The 25,730-nt window shown below is 27.6% G+C and overlaps 10 protein-coding genes across 10 annotated transcripts; 6 read left to right on the top strand and 4 right to left on the bottom strand.

Moving 5' to 3' along the window:
* Positions 1 to 3,002: 3,002 nt before the first annotated feature.
* On the bottom strand, positions 3,003 to 4,085 carry OCT59_015853 (uncharacterized protein). Its single transcript, XM_066132088.1, has one exon. It carries the CDS (start codon positions 4,075 to 4,077, stop codon positions 3,379 to 3,381), a length of 699 nt encoding a protein of 232 aa, XP_066003114.1. The 5' UTR covers positions 4,078 to 4,085; the 3' UTR covers positions 3,003 to 3,378.
* Positions 4,086 to 4,148: 63 nt separating this feature from the next.
* OCT59_015852 (uncharacterized protein) lies at positions 4,149 to 4,579 on the bottom strand (the record flags this gene model as incomplete). The annotated part of the gene is made up of 3 exons (XM_066132087.1): positions 4,149 to 4,295; positions 4,379 to 4,394; positions 4,500 to 4,579. The coding sequence occupies 3 exons, from the start codon at positions 4,577 to 4,579 to the stop codon at positions 4,149 to 4,151; spliced, it is 243 nt and encodes an 80-aa protein (XP_066003113.1).
* A 6,663-nt stretch (positions 4,580 to 11,242) lies between these two features.
* Positions 11,243 to 11,878, top strand: OCT59_015851 (uncharacterized protein; the record flags this gene model as incomplete). Its single annotated transcript, XM_025325350.1, has 1 exon — positions 11,243 to 11,878. The coding sequence occupies one exon, from the start codon at positions 11,243 to 11,245 to the stop codon at positions 11,876 to 11,878; it is 636 nt and encodes a 211-aa protein (XP_025181745.1).
* An 899-nt stretch (positions 11,879 to 12,777) lies between these two features.
* On the bottom strand, positions 12,778 to 13,126 carry OCT59_015850 (uncharacterized protein; the record flags this gene model as incomplete). The annotated part of the gene is made up of 3 exons (XM_066132086.1): positions 12,778 to 12,859; positions 12,928 to 12,958; positions 13,036 to 13,126. 3 exons carry the CDS (start codon positions 13,124 to 13,126, stop codon positions 12,778 to 12,780), a joined length of 204 nt encoding a protein of 67 aa, XP_066003112.1.
* A 2,883-nt stretch (positions 13,127 to 16,009) lies between these two features.
* Positions 16,010 to 16,300, top strand: OCT59_015849 (uncharacterized protein; the record flags this gene model as incomplete). The annotated part of the gene is made up of 1 exon (XM_066132085.1): positions 16,010 to 16,300. One exon carries the CDS (start codon positions 16,010 to 16,012, stop codon positions 16,298 to 16,300), a length of 291 nt encoding a protein of 96 aa, XP_066003111.1.
* A 1,293-nt stretch (positions 16,301 to 17,593) lies between these two features.
* On the top strand, positions 17,594 to 17,882 carry OCT59_015848 (uncharacterized protein; the record flags this gene model as incomplete). The annotated part of the gene is made up of 2 exons (XM_066132083.1): positions 17,594 to 17,621; positions 17,686 to 17,882. The coding sequence occupies 2 exons, from the start codon at positions 17,594 to 17,596 to the stop codon at positions 17,880 to 17,882; spliced, it is 225 nt and encodes a 74-aa protein (XP_066003110.1).
* A 358-nt stretch (positions 17,883 to 18,240) lies between these two features.
* Positions 18,241 to 19,215, bottom strand: OCT59_015847 (uncharacterized protein; the record flags this gene model as incomplete). Its single annotated transcript, XM_025310516.1, has 1 exon — positions 18,241 to 19,215. The coding sequence occupies one exon, from the start codon at positions 19,213 to 19,215 to the stop codon at positions 18,241 to 18,243; it is 975 nt and encodes a 324-aa protein (XP_025181742.1).
* Positions 19,216 to 19,888: 673 nt separating this feature from the next.
* Positions 19,889 to 20,215, top strand: OCT59_015846 (uncharacterized protein; the record flags this gene model as incomplete). The annotated part of the gene is made up of 1 exon (XM_066132082.1): positions 19,889 to 20,215. One exon carries the CDS (start codon positions 19,889 to 19,891, stop codon positions 20,213 to 20,215), a length of 327 nt encoding a protein of 108 aa, XP_066003109.1.
* A 3,667-nt stretch (positions 20,216 to 23,882) lies between these two features.
* On the top strand, positions 23,883 to 24,224 carry OCT59_015845 (uncharacterized protein; the record flags this gene model as incomplete). The annotated part of the gene is made up of 1 exon (XM_025310515.1): positions 23,883 to 24,224. One exon carries the CDS (start codon positions 23,883 to 23,885, stop codon positions 24,222 to 24,224), a length of 342 nt encoding a protein of 113 aa, XP_025181740.1.
* A 79-nt stretch (positions 24,225 to 24,303) lies between these two features.
* Positions 24,304 to 24,504, top strand: OCT59_015844 (uncharacterized protein; the record flags this gene model as incomplete). The annotated part of the gene is made up of 1 exon (XM_066132081.1): positions 24,304 to 24,504. One exon carries the CDS (start codon positions 24,304 to 24,306, stop codon positions 24,502 to 24,504), a length of 201 nt encoding a protein of 66 aa, XP_066003108.1.
* Between the last annotated feature and the right edge of the window lie 1,226 nt (positions 24,505 to 25,730).

Below are 25,730 nucleotides of genomic sequence, written 5' to 3'. Positions count from 1 at the left end.
ATAAATTTCCAAGTAAAAATCAAACGAACTTATCAAATAATTTTTTTATTAAATTTAAAAACAAATTCTAAGAGCAAGAAATCAATATTTTTTATACTTTAAATTTAAGTATGAAAATTTAATTTTTTAATATTTTAAAAGTGCGAGAAGTGAAAAATTTTGCAATTAAAATTTTTCTAAGATAAATGTTACGCAAAAAAGCAAATGAGGCTGATGCGCCACAAAAAATCACGTGGGGGTAGAAAAGTGACGGTGATACTGGGGTAAATGATACAATACAGTACTTTAAATTTCGCTAAGACGTACGTATTACTTATCTCCTGGCTAATTATATAAAGTTTGATAAATCAATACAAACTTAAAGTTTGGTAAATCAAAAAAAAAAATCTTTCCCGATCTAAAATGTACATGATAATAAAATGAGATATCTGTAATATGTTAGATTGAATTTCTTAATAAAAAAAAATAAAGAAAAATTAATAATTAATATCTTGCGTGCGAAATAATAGTAATGTGAATGAATGAATTAGGAATATTATTAACGTCAATGCGAGAATTTACGACATTCAGGTTGCTTTTTATATTTATCTTTATTTTTCCGAATTATACGTGATGAATGAGATGAATGAAAAAAAGAAGGAAAAAGGATTGAAAAAAAAATTGACATGTTACTTTTACATACGTATAATATTTAATTTATATTCTTTTTTTATTATATAACAAAATTGGTATAAATGGCGTTAAAAAATTTTTTTTCGGTAGCACTTTTTAATAATTATAGATGTAACGAAAAAGTCGATATTATTACGTTATATTTCGACGATTATCGATTTCTGCCATATTACATATTACTTTTTCAGTATAAGTGAATATATTATATGAGGATAATGTATAAATTGTAATATATAATAAGTAATAAAGTTGAGGGGCGCAGCCTTTTTAAGTATTATCGTTACTATGTCCTAGATATGATACGAAATACAAACAAGCTTGAAATATTGATAAGTAAATAAAATATTGACAAAATAGAAAAAATAATGTTTTATAAATTATAAAACCATTGTACTGTGCTAAAAAAAGAATTATAGAATTTTTGGATTCGATAATTTAGGACTTTTATAAAAATTACGTCTATAATTAATTTTATTTACAAGAATTGTATATAATTTTTATATATATTATTTGGAATGGTTTATATGTTTCAGAGTATCATCAGACTTGAATTTTTTTTTTTGTTTGGGAAATTTATAATTTATGGGATCGTGAATGAGATTTTGGCAGCACATTAGTACTGTAATGTTAGTGGTCAAATTTCGGATGATTTAAATTCAATTATGATGAAGTAAACTCTGCGCCAATCATAAGTTAATTAAAATACTATATTTTGTTACTATACTATAGAGTTTTGTAGTACTGCATAAAATTAGCATAATTATATAGTATTAACCAGTAAATTATACTCTGCATCCTCTGTAGACTCAATTGTGAAAATATATACTCTTTTGGTTGAATATTTTATTTAATGTTCTCTTTATATTATTGTGTAGGATCGAGTAACTATCTAAAAAGATTTATATTTCAGTATTTCACGTATGATTTTGTTTATTTTAGGATAAATTAACTTAAATATATTGTATGTGACCTTAGAAATAACGATATTAACGGAAATATCAAAAAGTAAGGATCGAGCGTTTTTTGGGTAAGATATTTTTTTTAAAAAAGGTATTTGGGCTGGAGAGACTAATCGTCCATGAGTATTGTCTATAATTATGCAATAAAACAAGCTATTATACAAAAATTTAATATTAATTAGAATTATATTAAAAAGAAATATTGAAGTGTTTTTTTTAAAAGGGAATATCAAAAATAATCAAAATTTACGGGAGGACCAACGTCTTCTATGCAAACAATATTTCTGTATGTTCAACGCCGGTAATTAAATTTTCTTTTTTAGCTTTATCAGGTAATTTCAACATTCTGGTAAATAATAAGGAAAGCTCCCATATTTACGACATATACAAGCTTATAATCTTGCTCTTAGTTTTGGCTGGAATGGTTATATATTCAGTTTCATAGTCTTAAATTACGAGGTGATTTTCTTTCAAACAATCCCCAATTTCTGCAACCGACGATCAAATTCTTTTAATCCTTTTTTCAAGTAATTAAAGTCAACAAGAAACCCAGTAATAGCTTCCATATTTTCAACGTCGGCGATGACTTACTGTAAATCATTTGGCATATATTCAAACGCTCCATCTATCTCTAATTACAAATTTTTTTCCAGCTGGAGGTTGAACTTTAATTGCAAAAGAAATTAGAGTGGCGAATATTCTAGCACATTAGCCACTGCTTCTATCATTTGATGGATAAAATTATACGATGGATTGAAAAAGAAGGGAAAAGGGTAGTTAGTAGTGATAGCAGTGCCGAAATTAGTAAAAGTTAGTAATGTGAAGTGCTTAGCGAAAGATTTAGTGGCTGGCAAATTTCTCACTTGAAACACCATTAGACCACTACCCACTTTATTTTACATAATAAACTGGCTTCTTTATCATGTATAACTCAAAAATACGATAAAAGCTTTACTTTGATTTATTAAATGTATGATTGTAAAAATAAATTTTTTATTAATGCAGATAAAGATAAATACAGTACGTAGAATGTGGTGGTATCATCAGATACATGTCATCTATGCTAATAAAATATGACCTTGAAGTATCTTCCCCAGCGCAACCAACAAAAAAAAGCTCGGGCACATGATCCGTGATGTGGTTGTGTTAGATGCGATATAAAATATTTTCTCGCATCAAAATATTGCATACATTTTATTTCTTTTTATTATTTTTATCACGTATATTATAAACAATAAATATTAATATTTTACGTTTCTTTGAAATTTTTATAGTTTGTTTTAGCAAGTATTAAAGTATTTATATATTTATATATTTTGACATTTTTTGTATTAATAACACAAACTTTACTTTATCAGTTATACAAAGGAATTTTAAAAACAGAAAAAAAATTTTTTTATTTCATAAATATATAAAGTAAAAATTTTTCTGTATTGTTTACAGTATTATTCAATAAAAATACAATAAAACTATTTAAAACTTAAAATTTATTTTAGTTAGTGAATTTTTTCGCGAATGTTTATTAGTTAAATGTTACACAAGATCAACCAATCAAAATTTAGACGCCACACTTTATATCACGTGTCCGAGCTTTTTTGTTGGTAGACCACCCCCACTATTACGGATAGTATTACAGTATTAAACGATAACCAGTATCACAAAATTTTAGGATAAAGCATATAATAAAATTTGTAAGCGAGAATTGAGGTAACGCAATCATGATAAATAATAAATCCGAAACACGTGCTCAACTATGAGTATCTTTATTACAATGGAAGTTACAATGATTACTAGCATTACAATGACCAACACAACGATTATCACCTCCAAAGCAATTATCGCTCACTGAATACGCCCACATGGTATTAATAATTGCGTTTTTATCATCCACTATCTGAGAATCTTTCATATTCTTCACAATACTAGCATTGGATTTAAAATCAGTCGTCTCCATAAATCCGTTTTCCTTTTCAAAATGTTTCAATGAATCTCGTGCGGTGATACAAGGTGCAAGTAAATTCTCAAAGTGATAGTCCCTGATTAAATCACACATCTCCACGAAAATACTTGGATCCTTGATAAGTTTTTCGAGGGTACGCTTCACCAAAATATCCGTGGAATACTCGAATACTGTCAATTTGCCATCGTCCTCAAGTAACCAACTCGCAGGATAAGCTTGGTCAGTTGGAAAATCAGCCGAGGTGATGAAGGCCGGTGCGTTTTGGTGGAACTGGAATTTCTCGATCATGACTTTCCCTTCGTCTACTTGCATATGACGATGGATTAATCGAACTCCCAATTCAATGGAATGTGCATTGGTAAGGGAATAGATTTTTCCAAGGAGTTCGGCGAAGTTAGAGTGTTGTTGTAAGATTCCAGAGGCAACATTGACCTCAGGGAGGGAGTTGTATTTAGTGGAATTAAAATTTATGAAGTCGGTAAGCATCGTTTGTTGACAGTGCACATTTTGCTTGTTGCTTTATATTTATCTTATTAGTATCACATGTCAACCCATGATCACAAACAAAGCATGAAATGCTGATTGAGATTGCAATTGATCATCTCATCTTTTTGGCTTTGAATATTTAAATTTGTATCACGCAAAAATAATCTTGCGGGAAAGTTGGCTGAACTTCCACGAGTCCTCTCATGCTTTATATCTTGCTGGAAAAATATAAGAAGGTATGAGGCGTTGTTGTCTGATGTCAAGAAATCGATGAAAGCACATGCAAGTGGAGTCTTTGTACCTTTTCACATAGAGATCTACCTTTGCAAGACTCAAAGATAGCTAGCTCTTGTAGATCTCGAAATTGCTGAGTCTCTCAGCCCTTCATAATATATGGTTTTGTCGTTAATATTTACTTTTACGGTAGGTCCTGTGTTGCGTATAGACTTTCTTTTACGTTTTTCTCATGTTTGTTTGGGGAAAAAATAGAGGTAGTTAGCATGTTTTCTTTTCGATTATATGCGAAAATTATTATGTCGCACAGACTTGCCTTGTGACCCACTTATTTTGTCGCACGGAGTACATGCATTGTGGCTCAGCAAAATTCTTCTGAGCTAGTGATCACTGTTCCGGGATGATTCTTGTTCCGAACTCTAATTTTTCCGCATTAAATATATATGTATTACCAGAGGTAACGCAATCACGACAAATAATAAATCCGAAACACTTGCTCAATTATATGTAGTGCTTTTATATAAGAAGTAGTGTTTGGAATCATGTAACAGTTATTCGAATAACTCGAGTATATTCGAGTATTCGAATAAGCATAGGTGGATTTGGACGAATTATAAATCAAAATGCGCAAATTTAGATTTTTAACGAAAAGTTGAAGTATGACCAAAAACAGATGTTTAACTAAAATCAACAAAATAGTCCAACCAGAATATGAAAATCACTCAAAGAAAATTAGTAAAACCAACCCAAAAATCAAAGATTAACAAAATTAAATAAATTGATACCAATCAAAGTTAACCCAAAAAGAAATATTGAATGTGTGAAAATATAAAAACAACCCAATAAAATTATTAACGAAATTCCAACTTGAAATAAATACTAGGAAACAGAACCGTTAAAGTCCGTCGCGCTTATTTACTCGGTATCTTTTTATTAAAAAAAAATTTTTACGAAAATAGCATAATATAAAATACGTAACACCAAATAAAATAAGCAGTAAGGAAAAAAGCAGGGTAATTAGTAAATACCCTAGCCATGGAAAAAAAGTTTCAGTCACATGACTTTTGGCCAGTTATGCACTAACACGTGAAAATAGAAAGTGACGAATAAGGGTGTGAGAAATAAGTTTTTACTTACTCGAAAAACTGTCCATCAGATAAATATAAAAAGTGGAAACGCGGTGGGGTGTGACGGTTGTGATGAAAAAAAATGCAGTCACGTGACTGAAAACTTTTTGCCTTAGGGTAGTGAGGTGACGTCACGGATGGACAGAAGGAAAATTTCATGGGTTAATCCTTATAAGTGCTCTACAATAGAAAGTCCTTCGCTACATTTAGGTTATCTAGGAAAACTTTTGTGGTTTGTTCTATAAAGATCCATTGGAATAAGAAAAAAAATAAGTGGATTAAAATGCAGCTTCAGTTGTTATTAGTTCGAATTATGTAAATGAGCTATTGCCATTACACGTTATCCCTTATTTGATTTTTTTGAACCTTATTATACAATTATTTTTAATATCCATGTGAACAAGATTACAGAAAGATAGACAAGAACTTAATAAAACAAAAAGTCAAACGCTATCTAAACTACGCTATAATCAAACTGCCCGAGGACAGCGCCGCCCTGGTGTACCTTATTATACAATGTATAATATTTACCCAAAGGTATCACATTTGCCATTCGGTCATGTGACTTTTTTAAGTTGCAGGATCGTTAAACCAATATTCATGATCATATTTTCTATGCATAATGCTTTCGTATCTTTCTAATGTATCTGCCTTTCTTAAGTGAAAATAAAAAAAAAAACTCATGATCATATGATCATGCCTGGTCATCTTTACATTAAATGTATACTTTGGAAAACCTAAAGTTAATCACGAGATGAATAAAAATAATGCTGAAGAAACCAATTATTATCGTTAGCTGTGTAGAAATAAATTACTAATTTACACAAAATTTTATACCAATAATTAAAACATGAATAAAGTAAACAGAGAGTCTACAACCAATAACGGATTATGTGTATTGCGGATTTATACTGAAATCATGTCCGATAAATTGGTATTATTATATATATTATAATATTTTATCAATCATTTTATTGAAGATGCTGTACAAGTGTACAACAAAAAAAAATTGACATTGGATCGATTAAAAAGATATAAGCATTGTTTTATAGTGATTAAATAGTTTAATAATCTAAAATATATCTTAATGGGAGGATTTCGTTAAATATACATACACAGTGAAATTCGATAAACCGGATCTATCGGTTCCACTAAAAATATCCGGTTTATCGGGATATCCGGTTTAGCGAAAAAATTTCGATATATTGAAAATCTATTATATTGAATTTTTAAAAAATTTTCATGCTAATAAAACTAATATACACTATAATTTGATTTTTTCATCTAGTTTTAAGTTATAGAGGTCATGAAAATGAATATAAAATATTTTCATTGAATATATAAGTAATACTTAACTTCAGCCGGAATTAAGATTTTTATAATTCCGGCCAAATTTAAGATTTACCGAATCACGTTACTTAAATTTTATTGGTTCCCAGTCACGTGATCCGGTTTATCGAATCATTTTTACTATAGCTTGTTAGAAAATTGATCCGTTATAGCGAATATCGAGCTTTTACTAGTAAACTCCGGTATATCGAGCCTATTTTAATATACGTGATTTGGTTCCAGCAAAAAAGTCCGGTTTAGGCCCAAATCCGGTTTATCGAATATCCGGTTTATCGAATTTCACTGTGTATCATATTTTTTTTTAAAAAAAAAAAAGTATTTTAAATCATATGAAAATCATTTTTTTTTTAATCCCATAGATCTTTTAAAATAGAACAAGATTTCTAAATCCTAATTAAATAATAATATTAGTTTTAGACAATAAGATTTGATAATAAATCAAGGCTTAAAATTTTTTTTTGCTTAAAAATGATTACAAAAACATTTAAACTAAGCTAAAAACATTGTATAGTATATATGATTTCTCTATTAATTTATTTATTTATTTTTCTCCCTTTTTTATTGTAAATTCAAATGAGACATGATTTTTTAATGTTGATCTTAATTAAATTGTTATTCTTTTAAGCGGTTTTTTTTTTGCATATTTGTGAACCAATTTGTGAATCCTTCATATATCAGGATTATTAATTAGGAAATATAAAAAAAAAATAATAAGGAAAATAAAAAAAATAATTTATTATTATTATTATTGGATTATTTTATATATGACTGACGTAAAATTTTTTTGGTACAATCCGAATCCGACCCTTAATATATGATAATCTAATTATTACTTATTAGTATAATAATATGCATTTTATTGGTTGACTGCAAATCTCTAAGCGAAAAAAAGATAAATAAATAATCATTATATATATTTATATAATCTTTTTTTTTTAAGAAAAAAGAGACCAAGTTGCATTTTTTTTATCATGAGATAAATGTTTTTGACGGATTGGTCCTATTGGTTCTGCAAGATCACCGGAAAATGGGGAAAGTTTTCTGTAATTTTATATAAAAAAAAAAATTGTAAAGTGATGATCATCTTTCGTTTCGGAAATCAACTTACGGACTACGAACCAAAAAAAAAAAGAAACATGAAACTTGATGATAAAATTACATAAATTATTTAAATTTAACCTGACCAACTTATAATATGTAAACGGATCTTTCGGGATCAAGCGACACGACAAAATTTTTTTATTGAATCTCCATTTTTGATAATAATATTCGTAAAAAATATGAAAAAAAGTTATTGTCGTCATATTACTTTTTAACTAAACCCATAAAAGTCATTATAGAAACTTAGAATCAAAGTAAAACCTGTTAGTATTAATAATTAAATATATTTATATGTTTAACTAATTAAAGTATTGCACTTATCAGTTATTTTCTCCTTTTTCATTTAAATAACAATTAAGTATTACAAAACTGCCAAGATCATTAAAATTCCAAGAAAAGAAGTCCAATGCAACATTGTTGAATGGATTTGGTAGATCTTTTTATGTCTGGAAGATGAGTTTTATGAGGATCAAATGAATGTCATAAAAGAAGGGGACCATGATTAGGGAGATCCCAGATTTTTTTTTTTTCACAAAATTAACTTATTAAGGTTTCACTTCAACAGTGCAATTCAGCCATTCCTTTGTGATCAAATATTTTGTTGGAATGTTAATATTTGGCCCCTTTTAAAAGGAAAGAGAAATGAATTTCAAACACGGTATTTTTTTTTTCTCGTTTGTTTGTTTCCGGAGAGGAATTAAATCAGAACGAATGAAATTACTTGTTTGATTAAAAATCTTATCGTGTAGCATACTTTCGTCCGATTTTACCCTTTTACAATCGTATCTTTCCGATCTAGTACTTTATGTTTTATTTTTTCTTGATTTACGTTTTGTTTACTTTGAATGGCGTTTAATCAATACACGCAGAAGCACAATATAAGAATATAGATCATTGAAATTATTTATATATGTACCATATGTATCAATTGTATCATATATACGTTAATTATTTTGGTGTATTTGATTTATTTGATTTGAAGTTTATTGTTTGGGAATATCTGATTTCTTAATACTTACTGTCATAATACTTACCCTAATACTATTTCGAAGACTTGATCTCTTTTTTATTTCGGATAGTTTACGGATGATCCGGAATATTGAAATAATTTATTTCGCATTTTAATTTGATTTTATAGTTGTACGAATTTAAATAGAACAACGATTTTTATTTTTAAAGATTCTATCAAATAAATATTTATTTTACGTGTAAAATTTTTTCAGATAAATATTATGAAATATATTTATATACATTTATAAACAACTTTTTATATAAATTAAAATAATTAATAAAAGTAAAAATGATATCATCTGATTTGATGATCAAAAAGTTTCGAATGAATAAATTTGAAATTTTTCCTTCCGTTTCACATAAAAAAGTATCAAAATTTTTTTGAACCAATCTTAAATAATCAAGAATAAAAGTCAAAGATTCATATTAAAATTTCATGAACTATAATTAAACACATGGTAAAATTATATCGAAATTCATATTAATTTTTTGTCGGATATAAAATATACAATGTTACAGCTGTTTTCATATTACTCGGGACAAAGTAAAAATTTTGAACCCGACATCCGGTCCAGTATGTCGATCATCAAAAAATTAATCAATCATAAACAAAGAAATCTTTAGTAGATACATAAGGAAGAATAAAATAAGTGTTTAATTAAAATATATTATAGAGTCATCCAATCGGGAACCAACAAAACAAGCCCCTTTGCCTCTTTTGATGATCTCGAGTGACGCTAATCATATATGTATATATATATGTACAGTACATGTACAACATATATACCAAATTACCAAATTACCCGAAGATATATTACATTTACATAATATATGTATATACAGTATATGTATGAACTGTTTATTATTTTTTTTTATTTTACATAATATTTTATATAGCTTAAACGCGGATGTACTGAAGCCCTTTATATCACAAAATGGTTGCATAAAGTCAATATTATTGTTTATTACTGTATATGACCATTCAAAATCTCGACGATTGCACAATCCTGACGAATCATAATCCCGAAACTTCAAAATTAATTATTTCTAATATTATCATTATCTTTTTTTAATATTTCGCAATAATATGGTTTGTTTTTATTGTACAGTTAATGATTTTTAATTAATATGTAAAAATTTTGTAAATCAATAATTTTTATTTATTATTAATTATTTATAAAAATTAGTTTTTCCGCAACAATTAATATTTTTTTAATTCTTTATATAATACTTTGCAAAAAATAAAAAATTATTATTATTATATTTTGTAGATAATGTGTCTGGGATAACAAGTATGATAATGAATATCTACTAATAACGAGAGTTAGAAATAATTAAGTTTCTGGATTTTTATAATCGTCGAGATTTTGAATGGTCCATAAAGATTTTATGCAACCAAGTTTTTAGTATATTCACGTTGAAATATATAAAATATTACAAAAAAAAAATAATAATAATAATAAATAATAAACAGTTCAATAGAAAAATCACCTTAAAGAAAAGTTCTGGTTACAATTACAAAACTCCTTTGTAAAAATGTCATTAACCTTATTGTCCACAGTAAAAAATAAAATAAAATACAAATACAAATAAAGAAAAATAAAAATAAAAATTCAACAATTTTAAAATATCCCATTATTTTGTACGACCTTATATAGAACATTGATAAATCATACTCTAATTCACAAGGAACATCATTTAAAGAAAATTTGGCATGGAACATAGAAAGTTTATCGTCGGTTTTATTTTTTGGAAGATTCTTAAAGTTATCAACAATTTTCTTCAATTTTGCTTGCTTTACTAGAAAGTAACTTGGTGTAATCGTTTGTCTCCTTAGGCTTTGAAAGCTTCCTCCTAATCCTCTTGTTATTATAATTTTCTGTGCGATACCAATATTTTCGTTATAGAAATAATTTATTAATTCATCAGGATGCAGGTTTTTTCATAATTTGATTGATTTTGATTCAAATTGCATTTTTTTATACAGTATGATATTTATGCAACTACTGTTTTGGATATTATATATTCGTATCTAAACTATATAAATATCGTAAAATAAAAAAGTAAAATATTAAATATAATGAACTAATGTAAATATAATTTTTTAATGTAAATAATATAAAAAGGTGATAACTGTTGTAATTAAAAAATTTATTTATGAATGTAAGAGATTTTATTTTATTTTATTGTACGACCTTGTAAAGCAAAACAAACTGCAGGAATTGTACAATTATAAATTTAAGGGGTATTTATTAAAAACTTATATAAATACACTACGTGTCCATTAGAATTTTACCTAGTTCAATCTTCCTTTCTAATAAACATAATAAAAATACTACACAATGTCTTTACATTTTAACACTTTTATTGATAATAATAGTGATCACGAATCTAATTCTGAATTTATTGATAATTCTTTACAACAACCTTATTATGAAAACGTGTCGAATACCACTGGTGATTATGTTACTGTTCAAAATAGTAACATACAAGAATCCATTTCTACTTCCAATTTACAATATCATCAAGCATCTTTGCAGCATGATGAACATGTTCAACAAAATGACTTTGTACCTACACAACACGATTATGATAATGCAAGCGCGAAAGTTTCTATTCCAAAAATTTCGAAGAGGATTGATTCTTCTCAAAATCAAATTCTTAAAATTGAATTGGAAATTGTTATTAAATTACAAAATGATCAAACCCAACAAAGAACTCAATATGTTCGATCTTCAACTTTACCGAAAAATCGGATTGTAAATAGAATGAGTCCTTATCGGAAACCAAATGAACAAAATTTTAGAAACAAAAGCCGCAGTAATGACGCACATTCTTATTCTTTCATGGCAGTACCACAACTGAATACTAGACCTGCTGTTAATATGCAGAATGTTGATAACAATCGTATATCTCGATCTCAATTTCAACCAGATGATGATTTGAATGAATCTTTTAGAAACAATTATGATAATTGAACTATCGTCCATATTTTTTGTGTTATAACGTATATAATATCTTTTTATTGTTATACATTCAAAGCTTGTAAAGGATTCACGATTCACGATATCTTTATATATTTTATATATTTATTTTTTTATTATTCAATAAAATTAAATTTCTATGCAACGCACTTTTCGCATTTTCGTGCGTAAAGGAACTGACCGTTTGTTTAAACAAATTTTTTAATCTTCCATTATTACACTATTTAATATATAGATCCTAACGGATTAGATTTTAAAGGTTCTTATTACTACAATTTACGAATATATATTTATTGAAAGTGTATGGTTCTTGTATTTTACAGGATAAAGTTAATGATAAAAAACGTTACAACTCGGATTTTATACAAATTTCAGTTATCTTTTTATATATTTATGGTAAATTAATAAAAATAAAATTTTAATTTTAAAAAATAATTTTGTAAAATTTCGATCAACCATGAATAAGAATTAGAACTATGGAAAAAAACGGCATCTATTTTATGTACAATTGTGTAACGTTGTGACACGAAATATTAACCATATATAAGCAAATTGGGTCAATTACATTTTATTGATTAAATAATTGGTAATTATTGCAAGGATTTTATTGTTTTTTCGAAAAAAATTTCGTGTAACATAAAAATTTTTACAAATTTCATTGGTTAAAATTTCATTCGTAAAGAAAAAAAAGTACACAAGCTTATCAACCACGATAAAAGATAATTTTACCGAAAAAGGTTTAAGAAATTTCGTCATAAATGTAGCTTAAACCCTCGTACCGCAAAGAAACAATGAGCTAGATACAAACGACGATGCGATCGCATCTGATCACTTACTAATCCGAATCTTATCACAAAAGGTTATTACAAAAATAACTCTTCCCATGTGAGACTCTAAACTAGCCATCCATTCTCTATGGTCTGCTCATATGTAGGTAGTGGTGCGTCTGGTACAAACTCGTAGGAATCCGAAGACCTTATTTGCATTACAGAGGATAAGGTCCAGCAAAAATTAACAGAAGGCTTCGCACCCTGTGTTATCACCTGAGGGAGGCACCGTCATTATCAGCATTACCTATAATTTACAAACATTCATAAGTGTCTGCAGCAACCAGTATACATATGTCATCATTGATAGTTCACCAAACCTACACAACTGGAGTGGCAAACTATCAACGATTTCTGACCATAACAGTTTACCATCCGGAAGACTTTCGGCTGTAACCTTGGATGCACCAAGCATGTCTCATGTGAGGCGTGAACCCTGCAGTGCGCACCTATTTTGTCAAATTAATTTCAGTCATGATTAAAAAATAATTTGGTAAGAAGTAAGAACAAAAAAAAAATTTTTTTTTTGCAATTAAATTAACTTCCTTTTTTATGAGTCGATCATAATGTCATGCGCCATAGTATTATCCTAATATAGTAAGATAATTACATTTGGCAAAAATTTGTCCTACCAACTATTTGCTCGTTAGGATAATTATAATTCCCATAATCTATCAGAAAATACAGATAAAGTAGTTTGTATATACCTACTCACGTCCATCCAGCAAACTTGTTAATTTATACATACCATGTAATACCCTAGTCTCATTCTGCCTGTCCTTATTCTGCTTAACATCAATAGACGAAGGCAATAAATGATAATTTCCCTCATCTTTTTTCGCTGAAGTTTTTTCTTCTGTAGTATATTCTTCTAATGCATTATAATCTATTCCATCACCTTGTTAGCGGTTCTTAATGGATAACAAACGTCTTCTTTGACACTAGAAAGTTTTCTGGCTATATTATAAGAAGTAGTAGGCTGATCTCCCTCATCCCAAATTGACTCGTCATCTCCAACCGTTGAATCATTACTTATTTGAACTACGTGATTATGAGTTGATAAATGAAGTTTTGGTTTTTGTTATTTGCTGTTAAAGAACCAGGTTTATGAGTTGGGCTTCGAAATTTCTTTTTCAGATTTCTCAACAGCAGGCTCTTGTTCTTTGCTCTTATTCTTTTTCAGTTTGTGATTGCTGTGAAGATGGGGGTGGTGGGGATGGAACTCGTGTAGTGTTTTTTCCAGAGTACTATTATTTTCAACATGATTAAATAATGAATACTTTTTTATTTGTATATTAAAATATTTTTTTATTGAAACTACGTTTTGATAAACCTGTCCTTTATTGTAAACAACTATCAAATTACCCCAAGAATGTCCTTTAGACGATTTCTTATGTCGTGGCATTTGGGTGAATTGGATGAGAAGTTGGGTAAAAAAATTATTTTCGTAAAGAGTTTTTTGTAAAATATATATATATATATATATATATTAAAATTTATTTCGTAAAATTTTTTCGTATTGAAATTGAAAAGGATATTTAACAGTTAAGACCTTTTTATTTTTTGTTGTACAAACTTTTTATAAACTATGAGCAATAAATACACGAAAACGCGAAAAATATCAGTTTTCGCGTCTATTAAATAAATTAACTCAGATAAATTGACATATGTTTCAAAATTAATATATAGTCTAAATTATCAGTTTATTTTAATAATATCTGAAAATTATACAAATGATACTTTTTTTATATAACAATCACCGGACAAATATATGTTACAGTAAAAAAATCGGTGTAACATTATAGGAAAACTTTGATTATATTAAAAGTCTATAAAAATGATATACATATAACTATCCAATTGTTACATTAGAATAGCATGTGACCTAAAGAATTTAATCATTTATTTTTTAAAAAAAAATTTTCATCAATAAAAAACGTGTATAATATACGAAATTTATGTATTATTTTAAGCATTTCTTTAAAATCCTCCCAATTCTGAAGTTATATAAACTCATTTAGTGTATTAGACATATTAAAATGGGCTTTTTCGATAAACTAAGTTTTAAAAGTGTAGTTTTTAAAGACTTCTTATCGTAAAGTCAAATTTTTGGTTTTATATAATTATATATACTCAAAGAGTTAAATGACTGAATTTTATAAAATTTATTTCTTTTTTTGGACATCTTATTATTATTATAATGATGTTTAACTCTCTAGACTATCCCATTCAGCCGGTAAATTTTTTAAAACATTATTAATTTCTGTTTCAGTTGGCATTATATCTTTAAGCAATAATGCATGGGCTTATTTATTTTATCCGTTCAGTTTTAATGACTTCCTGACAATAGACTTCTTTTATTCTTTTCAATCCTTCATTATAAGCATTGCTCAATTTTTTTAAACCTTCTGGAGTTAATTGTGATGGCAGATTTTTTTAAAAAAGTTTATGATCTGTATAATTATCCATTTGAAAAATCTCAACCAAATTTTCTATCAACTTCCATAAAGGATCAATTCTGTTGTTCACTTTACGATCATTCTGCCATAATTATAGGGGTCTAAAAATTCATTTAATAATGTATCAATTCTCTCCCTTTCTTCTTGAGTGGCTTTTCCGGTTTTGTATAATCTGTTACTTTTTGAATAAACTCAGCAAAATTTCTTCATTTTACCAGTGATTGTAAAATCTCTGTATTTACCTATTATGAAAAAGAAGAAATTGTTAATAGTGTGCTAAATTTTTATTTAATAGTAAAGAAGACATAGCCAATTCCTCCTTTAGAATTAGCAGACTTTACTAATAACAAAGTAGGATGTTATCTGCTTGAGTTAGTTATCAAGTGAACAAAAGAAATAAAAATGAAATAAAAAAAAAGAAAAAAAAGGGAATAAAAAAATAAAAATAAAAATAAAAAAAAAGCAGGTAATTTCATAGGAATTACCCACTTTGCTCACCCTTACCCAACCCAAACAAACAAATCCAGTACCCTCCTAAGTAAAATTTGTGAACTCCCTGACTCAATGAGTTATCCGTTCTAATTTTAGCTTAGGAAGTTACCCACTTTGCAAATAAAAAAATACACACCTCTTTTAAAGTCTCTTGAGTCATTTTCCACTCAAGAAAGAAGGCCTTTAACTTCCGTACTGTGGCTCTCTATTGTATATGGCTTAGAAGACTTTTGCGAAATTTGGTAACCTTTGGTATCTAATGATTTTACAACAGATATATATATTGTTTGAAAAAGTATGTTAACTATACGAAAAAGTATGTTAATTATATGAAAAAATATGTTAAAATGATAAAATCATATGTATTAGCTGATAGTTGTAAAAGAACAGACAATCAAGATAATGATCACAATGAGTCTTTTGATGATTCTAGAAAATATAATAAAAAAGATTCAAGGAGAACAAAATTTTCACCAATATTACCACCATTGGAAGATCAAACAAGCTGGCCTGCTCCCGCCCAAGTTTTAATTAAAGATAAAGAAAAGGAAATGGTTGATTTTTTGGAAAAGAAACAAACTAATGACTCCTATGCCAAAAAAGAAGAGAGTTCTTATAAAAAAGGCAAAGATAAATAAGTACAGTATATACCGAATATTACTCAATACTCCATTACCTGGTCATGAACAATCAAAACCTTCTCGTCATCATAGTGAAGATCACGTTGGTCTTCAAGAGTATTGAAAACCAAATGATAGGTAATCAATTACCCAGAAATACATTTTTTTTTAGTATTAAACAGTAGTTGTTGGTTGAAGAATAAAAAATTATTTTTTTTTCTTGCATATTGTTGCACCCTTGAGGAATTTAGTTGCCTCATTTAACGACCAAAGAAAAAAAAAAACTTTTTTTTCGACAAACAACAGTTGTTCACGCACGAACAACTTTTTTTTTGTTGCCGAGTCATTGAAATAAAAAATAACGTACAAAAAAATAAGATAAACATACGAAAAAGTATTTTAACCATACAAAAAAATTAAACGTATGAAAAAAATATAGGATATATATACTTTTTTTTCTGAAAATTGACTCATGTATATTTATTGAGACACGTCGTGTTCTATAGTACGCGTTTGAGGAAAGATCGTCGATCAGACACAATTATTACATAATATATCTAATATTGTATAGGTGAGTCATATACTCATATTAAACTTTTGATTGACGCAATAACTATCTAAAATTGTAAGAAATATTTATAATGTTATAGACAGATGAGATGTTAATGGTGTCAATTTTATGTTTATAAATTGTAATAATATTTATATCTTGTGGAAACAATATTAATTTGATTTGCTTTTATTTATTTTGAATCCAAATTTTTATATAAACTAATTTCAATGAATCAAAAATTTGTTCAAGACAATAAACTTCTTTATAACTGCGGGAGTAGATTAAAATTCATTAAATGATTACATTATTTTATCATCTATAATACAGTATATACAGTAACTCATAATCATGGTAATCAGTTTTTAGTTAGAGCTGCGGTCAGTTACCAGTTTATTGGGTATACTCGGGTATTTATGATTATGGGTTATTGAAATATGTTTACTATTAATTAGAATTATAATAGATATTCAATAAAATAAATAGAAATAATGTTATTACATAATATTTATCAATATAATCATAATGAGTCCGTGTACTATATAGACATTCCAAAAATGCGCCCATCACTTTTATGCAGAATATTTGAAATTGAAAATTAATGATGTATCTTGAAAAGATTTTTGTAAAAAGGTAATATTTGACGATGAAGATTGTTCGATGAAGCGAGTTGTTCGGTTAAAGCATTCATAACGGTAGGTTGGCATAGCAGAACGAATAGTTGGAGTTCGAGAAGAAACTAAACGTTCATTCAAATAAGGATGAGGTCTACAGAATTTGCAAACATTTGTGAATGGTATATGTGACAATTATGAGATTGACAAAAAATTGTATGGAATTGATGCCACCATAGGTTTGGTTGATGACCCTGATAAGAAACAGTCCATAAATCCGAAAGATGTTGCCATCCCTGAATCAGAGTTCAAACTTCAGTCTCTTAAGCCTATTGTGCTTTCGGGTATCAGAAATGTCAATTTGATAGAAACTTCAGATTGTGTATTCAAGGTTGGACGTACTATAGGAATAACTAAAGGACGTATTGACGATTAACAACTATTTGTAAAACGGAATCTTGCGAGGGAATCCTTTCTTGTTAGGTAATTTAAGTTTCAAAATTTATAACTTAGTTAAGAAGTTTTTAAATTATTTCAGCCTAATATTACTTTTAAGTCATAGACATGCGCCTCCGGTTCTTTAAATTCTATTTATGCATGGGATTATCAACTACATTTGAAATCAAGAAAACTTAAATATTTTATAAATATTACGAAATGACATGACAAAAAAAGGATTTTAAATATTGCATCGCAAAAAAAAAAGAATTTTATTTAAAATAAGTAATTTGTATATACTCATACATAAATATATATATTTTATAATTAGTTGTTTTATAATATGTACGTATTTTCTATGCACTCACCAGACGACGCAGAATTCGTTGCTGAACCTCCCATAGATCTATGTTTAAATTATTTGGTGTTCCCTGAGGTACACCTCCAGGAAAACCATTGAAAAGTAAATTTGACGGTATATCAATTTGGTAATTCGGCATTCCGGCATTCGTACAAGCAATATCTTCAGGCTGAAGGAAGCCAATGAATCTATAATTTTGTATTCCGGTACTATTAATGATATCTATTGATTCTTGATGAAGAGGTGCTGTTCCAAATGAAATTACGAGGTTTGGTTGTGTGTTTTGTACTGTTATCATGGATGCGTTTGGTCGGTTTTGTCCAGGAATCTGATTATCACGTAAATAAATCATCGCAACCATCGCAGCGGTACCAGCTGACTGACGAGGGAATATTTTAATTAATAAATAAACTTGTATTAAATTGGTTTGCGTAGAATTGGAAAAATATTCTTTTGCCAAAGAATGCAAACTTCCAATAGACTCATATCTCCCCACTTCTATAATCATTCTTGGCATCGGTACGCTTCCAGGTGGTGCAGGTCCAAGCTGTTGTTGTCCAGGTTGTAGAGGTTGTATTGGTTCAATTACGATGTCAGAAATATACTCAGTATCATGACTAATAGTCATATCTAGTTCGCCACCAACATCAAGATAGTTGCTCCAAGCTCCTATTAAATTACTCAAATATCCTGTTGTGAATGAGTGAACAGGACTGGGTGTTTCGTACACGATTATTTCACCTTTAACTAAACGGATGTAAATTTTAAACTTTCTCGCTTCTGCACGTAACTTGCAGAAGTTTTCAAGTGATACACCGCTTAAAACTACAATTTTTTTTGACTTTGTATCTTCTTCTATTAATTTCTTTTCAGCTGTATCCTCTTCCGTTATATTCACTTTTATGATATCCTGCTCGAGCAAGGTATTTCTTGCTAACTCAAACTTTTTTTCCGGTATGTCTATCGGCATTGTGAGAAAATTTTTTTGGCGAAAGGTAATTATGAGTTTTTTTACTGTATATATATATATATATACAGTATATATATCATCATAGTGATATAAACTGCGCCAATTGTACTATTCCATTTAAATATATTAAATATATGTCAAAGCGCTACGGCGCTACGCCTGGAATGTAGTAGAAGAAATTAAAAAGTTAAACTTATCGAACGGTTTTATGACAATAAATGTTATTGATTAATTTTTTTTATTTCTAAATAAGGTCGACAATAAAAGTATTTTTTTTATTTTTATTTGTATTTTTATTTTTATTTTTTATTTTTACTGTGGTCTGTGAATAATTAATGACACTTTTTACAAATGAAACTTTGTAATTGCGACCAGAAATTTTCTTTAATGATTTTATCACATCACATAAATTCGGATTTGTTTTTTTTTTCTATTAATTTTATTTTATTTTACGTAACATTTTATACATTTTAACGCGCGAATATATTAAAAACCTTTTATCCCCAAAAAGGTTGCATAAAGTATTATACTATGCTACTTGTAATTTACTGTATAAATTGTATATATTGTATATATTAAACAATTGAATCAAAAATCAATCAAATTATATAAAATCAACCATGATTTTATAAAAATTCTCATTATTCATTCTTTTTCTTTTTTTTTTTTTAATATGCCACCAATTCGTGAACATAAATCCGCTTCACCTATTTCGCAACATCGTCAAAATCCATCATCCTCTGGTGAAGACGACATCGAAAACTTTTCTCCTAAAAGTGACAAACCATTATCAATGGTCGATAAAAAACGTGGCAAAAGGTCCCCTAGTATAAACACAAGAGCTTCAAGAGTAGGTGTAATAAATTTTATAAACTTCATAAAAAGCCTGCATCCTGGCGAATTAATAAATTATTTTCCTATAACAAAAGAAACTTACAAGAATATATTGATTCAAAAAGGAAAGCAGCCAGTTCCCTTGAACAATATTTACAACATATAGTACAAGCTTATAATATTGTTCTTTGGCTTTGACTGGAATTATATTTCAATGTCTCCTCTTTAAACATTCCAAAGTCTTGGGTAATGTAGGCACTTCAAAACTTCATTATAGATTTGGAACAAGTGATGAATCCTATCATTATAGTTTAATATATATGGCCGCTTTTAATCGATTTTGGTCAAGTTTCAATGAACCTAGTTTAATTTAATAAACAAGCTTGAATGCTTTTTTATGAGTCTACAAACAATTCACTATTCTTTTGATATAATTAATAAATGAATACATAATAATCAATATTATGTATATAATGTATACCCGAAACTCCTCCCAATAGATACCAATAAGCAAGTGTAATAAGCATGAAAATTCAAAAGCGTAGTATTATGTACTATTCCATTTTTCCAATATAGTACTCTCATATCATCATAAAACACATACTGATTCACTATAGGTGCTGTCGAAATTACGGCATCACGAATATGGATTTTACCATTTAAATAACTAACAAATCAGCATTATAGATTTACGGATTGCAAATTATATACGACATAATTAAGAAAAAAATATTTACTTTCTTTGTGTAATTTTTGTAAATAATTAAGGCATTACGGCGATTTAATATATTGCGGTATAAGCTTCATATGTCGTAATTAATTCCGACGGCAAGTATAGATTCAACGCCTATCACACATACTACTTTGTGTATCACCGGCCGATTTTTTTCTATTGCCTTTAAAAATTAGTTTTTTTAATTTACCTAGCTTTGTAAAGTTCAATTTATTAGAAAATATCTTTAATATATTTTGACCTAAAAAACGCCCGAAAGAAAATTTATCCAATTCCGCTTAAAGTTACATTACTTTAGTATTTAGATTTTAATTAAACTATAATCGAATACATCTATTAAACATTCTTTTCACGGATCAAAGAAAGGGAGTTAGTTAGTTACTCAATTAATACAAAGAGAAAATTAAATAAAATATTGTTTTTAGTACTTATTCGTGTTTATTATTGAAACGCGTAATTATCACATCAAGTTAAATTTAAACATAGTAAACAGATAAAACTTTTCTATTTAGGATGTTGATATATTAATACCACACAAATCTAATATGCTAACTATTAACTGAATAATTCGACATGTTCAAACAACAATTCATATGATCACGATTAAACCCAATTATAAATTTAAATCACCCATACCCATACAGCAGTATCATATATAATAAATAATACAGGGGTTCCAAGTGATATGCAATGGCAGATCTATTGCCAACAATGTAATCGAGTTGTTTGTTGAACAATATAATACTATGATGTTATGTAATATGTATGTTTATGTCGTAATAATAACAATATTATAAGAGAAAGAATAAGAATTGTTATTATACGCCATTTTATTATTGTACAAAATGCAATGTAAAAGTAACATGTCAATTTTTTTTTCTTCCCCATATTCTTTTTTTCCTTCTTTTTTTCATTCATCTCATTCATGCATAATTCGGGATCTCTTTTTTTTTTAAAAAAAAAGATGATAAAGAATATAAAAAGAAACTGAATGTCATAATTTTCGCATTGATAACATTACCACTTTCCTTTTTCTCATTCATTCATTCATTCACATTACTATAATCTTGACCCCCTAAAATATTACCTAATATCTGTCATTGATCTTTTTATTTTTATATTTATTTTATTTTATATTTTTGCCTCTTTTCGGTCCATTGTAAATATCAATTTTAAGTTAATTAAAATAATAATTATTAAAGGTTTTAAAATTTAAATATTATTCATTCCCATTAAATAAATCATAAGATACCATTTTTCCTAATTAATATCATCTGATAGTTCAAAATATAAAAGAGAAATATTTGACCTAAATTTAGAAGGAAAGAAATTTAAAGTTTATTTTTTTTCTCATTTATGAGTCAATTGAGTCATGCTCCATTCTTCATTGACTATTTTAATGTAACAGATTTTTTTTTAAAAAAAAAGATGATATCGTCAATGACTTCCGGATATTATCAGTCAATTTCTCCGTATTTCCCTTCAAATAACAAATTCCATCGATAATTATTATAAACAAAAAAAAAAATTGATTGAAAGATAAGAGAAACAATCTCCGGTTATTGCGGGAACATATAATTTAATGTACACTTTTGTAACAAACAAAAAACAACGAACAGTCATATTTTATTGGGTATCATAAAAGAATATTTTGTTTCTTTATTATTTGTTACAATATATAAATTTTATGTTATACCCGGAATTCTTGATAATATATTTATACCGTAATAGCCTATAAACAGCCGTTTGTGTAATTATTGTAAGGTAAATGTAAGTATTCATGAGCAGAAAATTTTGTTCTTCCAAAACGAAAAGTAAAACAAGGTGCACAAGCTTATGAAGCGGAAGTTTGCGAGCAAATCCTTTCTTGTTAGGTAATTTTAAGTTTCAAAATTTATTAAGAAGTTTTAAATTATTTCAGCCTAAAATTACTTTTTAAGTCATAGACATGGCGCCCACGGTTCTTAAATTCTATTTTTGTATGGGATTATCAAAACGAATATTAATCGAATTCTATTTTAAATATGTGTGTATTGTTTCAAATGTATAACTGATAATCCGTGCATTGTTTTGGCGTAAACTTAAATCAAAAAAAAATAAAACTATAAAGTTTGGTAAATCCAAAAGGAAAAAAAAAGGAAAATTGAAAAAATCGTCCGGATCGACAAGGTGCATAATAGCAGATAGGTACTGCGCCTTTAAAATTTAATTAATGCGACCTATAATGCACCTTGTGAAATTTAGCATGGAATGTAGAAAATCTATTGTCAGCTTTATTTTTGGAAGATTCTTAAAATTATCAACAATTTCTTCAATTTTGCTTGTTTACTAGAAAGTAACCTAATATAATCGTTTGTCTCCTTACAATCAGTCATGACACGGCTTTGAAGGCTTCCTCCTAGTCCTCTTGTTATTATTACTTGGGATAATTTTTTGCGCGATACCAATATTTTTATTTTTATTGATTCGTTAGGATGTAGACTTTTCACATCTTTTTACCAAGTTTCTTATCGATCATTTATAATCATTGATTGCATATTAAAAAAAAATGGAAATTAATGAATTAATTACTTAAATTCATTTTTGATTTTTTTTTGATTCCAATTGTATTATTTATACAGTATATTTATGAAACCATTTTGGGTATAAAGGTTCGTGTATAAATTATATAAAAGTATATAGAATAAAAAAAATAAAATAAAATTGTAACGAATTAATGTAAAGGTAATTTTTTTAATATAAATATAAAAAGGTGATTTGATTGTTCTATAACTGTTGCAATTAAGATTTTACGATTTCCGAATTTATGTATGTGATATGAATTTCATTAAAACAAAAATTTAGTATTACAAATCTTTAGTAAAATGTTTATTGACCACTAAAAAATAAAATTACCCATTTTAAAATTAATGAAAAAAGATACGTGCAGATTCCTTTATTTTATTGTACGCTCTCACATAAAAAATGGTGAACGAATAAAAAACTGCAGGAACCGTACAATTGGAAAATTAAGTGGCGTTACTCAAAAACTTATATAAATACCCATTTAAAATACTTCAAATAATAGTATTTCTAATAAACATAATAAGAATACTACACAATGTCTTTACATCATTTTAATGTTTTTAGTGATAATAATAATAGTGATCACGAATATAATTCTGAATTTATTGATAATTCTTTACAACAACCTTATTATGAAAACGTGTCGAATACCACTGGTGATTATGTTACTATTCAAAATAGTAACATACAAGAATCCATTTCTACTTCCAATTTGCAATATCATCAAGCATCTTTGCAGCATGATGAACATGTTCAACAAAATGATTTTGCATCTACACCACATGATTATGATAATGCAAGTGCGAAAGTTTCTATTCCAAAAATTTCGAAGAGGATTGATTCTTCTCAAAATCAAATCCTTAAAAATTGTTATTAAATTACAAAATGATCAAACTCAACAAAAAACTCAATATGTTCGATCTTCAACTTTGCCGAAAAATCGGATTGTAAATAGAATGAGTCCTTATCGGAAACCGAATGAACAAAATTTTAGAAATAAAAGCAGTAATGATGCACAATTTTTCATGACAGTACCACAACTAAATAGAAGTCCTGCTGTCCATATGCAGAATGTTGATAACAATCGTATATCTCGATCTCAATTTCAACCAGATGATGATTTGAACGAATCTTTTAGAAGCAATTATGATAACTGAACTATCGACCATATTTTTTATGTTTATAACGCATATAATGTTTTTTTATTGTTATACATTCAAAGCTTGTGGAGAATTCACGATTCACGATATCTTTATTTTTCTACTATTCAATAAAATTAAATTTCTATTTAACGCAACAATTAAAGGTACTTTTTCGCATTTTCGTGTGTAAAGGAACCGTTTATTTAAACAAATTTTTAATCTTCCATTATTACACTATTTAATATATAGATCTTAACGGATTAGATTTTAAAGGTTCTTATTACTACAATTTACGAATATATTCTTGTATTTTACGGGATAAAGTTAATGATAAAAAATGTTACAACTCGGATTTTATACAAATTTCAATTATCTTTTTTTTTTATATTATATATTTATGGTAAATTAATAAAATAAAATTTTAAATTAAGAAATGCAAAAAAAAATGGATAATTTTCTTTTAAACATCAGTTTTGAAACAACACAAAATTAAGAATTCTAACTTGCGATCAAATGGGGGAACGTAATTCATACATTGTCATAATTTGACCTCGAATAACAAAACAAGCGTTATTAAAGGTTTTTTGGCTGAATGTAATTCCCAATAGTTTTATTTTTCATATTTAATATGAGAAAAAATATTTTTATGTACGATTGTGTAACTGTTGCGATACGTGACACACTTGTAATGGGGTTTCAAAATTCCTTGTGTAACCAGTGATTAAAATTTCATTCGAAAAGCATACAAATAATACACATTAAATAAAATATTTTTTACTGTTCGCGTTTATTATTAAACCGCGTGATTATCACATCAATAAACATAGTAAATAGATAAAACTTTGATAGCCTTCCATTTATGTAATCCTTTTGTTTGGCAAGATAATGATATTAATACAATAATATATATGATACTTCTATCTATACGTTAACTATTAATTGAATATATAATTAGACGCATTCCAACCAAAAATTTCATATGATCACGATTAAACCTAATCAAATAATTATAAATTTCACCAATACGCCAATCAATAAGATCACAAACTGGTCACAAACAGCAATTGAAGTATTAAGTAAATAAAAAAACTTTGTGTTATTTCCCTTCAAATTTATAGACTAAAAAGAATCTTTTTTCCTAAAAGAAAAAAGAAAGATGTAACGCCAATTCCATTCTTTTTTCCGTAAAAGGCTCATATTTCCGGAATTAATAACCTTATATCACGGAATTTATCGAATAA

The sequence above is a fragment of the Rhizophagus irregularis genome, chromosome 24 (assembly GCF_026210795.1).
Source record: "Rhizophagus irregularis chromosome 24, complete sequence".
Lineage (NCBI taxonomy): Eukaryota > Fungi > Glomeromycota > Glomeromycetes > Glomerales > Glomeraceae > Rhizophagus > Rhizophagus irregularis.
The sequence above is the reverse complement of the archived record's forward strand: the minus strand, read 5'-3'. Positions and strand labels throughout refer to the sequence as shown.

Coding starts and splice junctions, on each gene's coding strand:
- OCT59_015853 (XM_066132088.1), bottom strand. CDS start 4,077: ATGCTTACCGACTTCATAAATTTTAATTCCACTAAATACAACTCCCTC.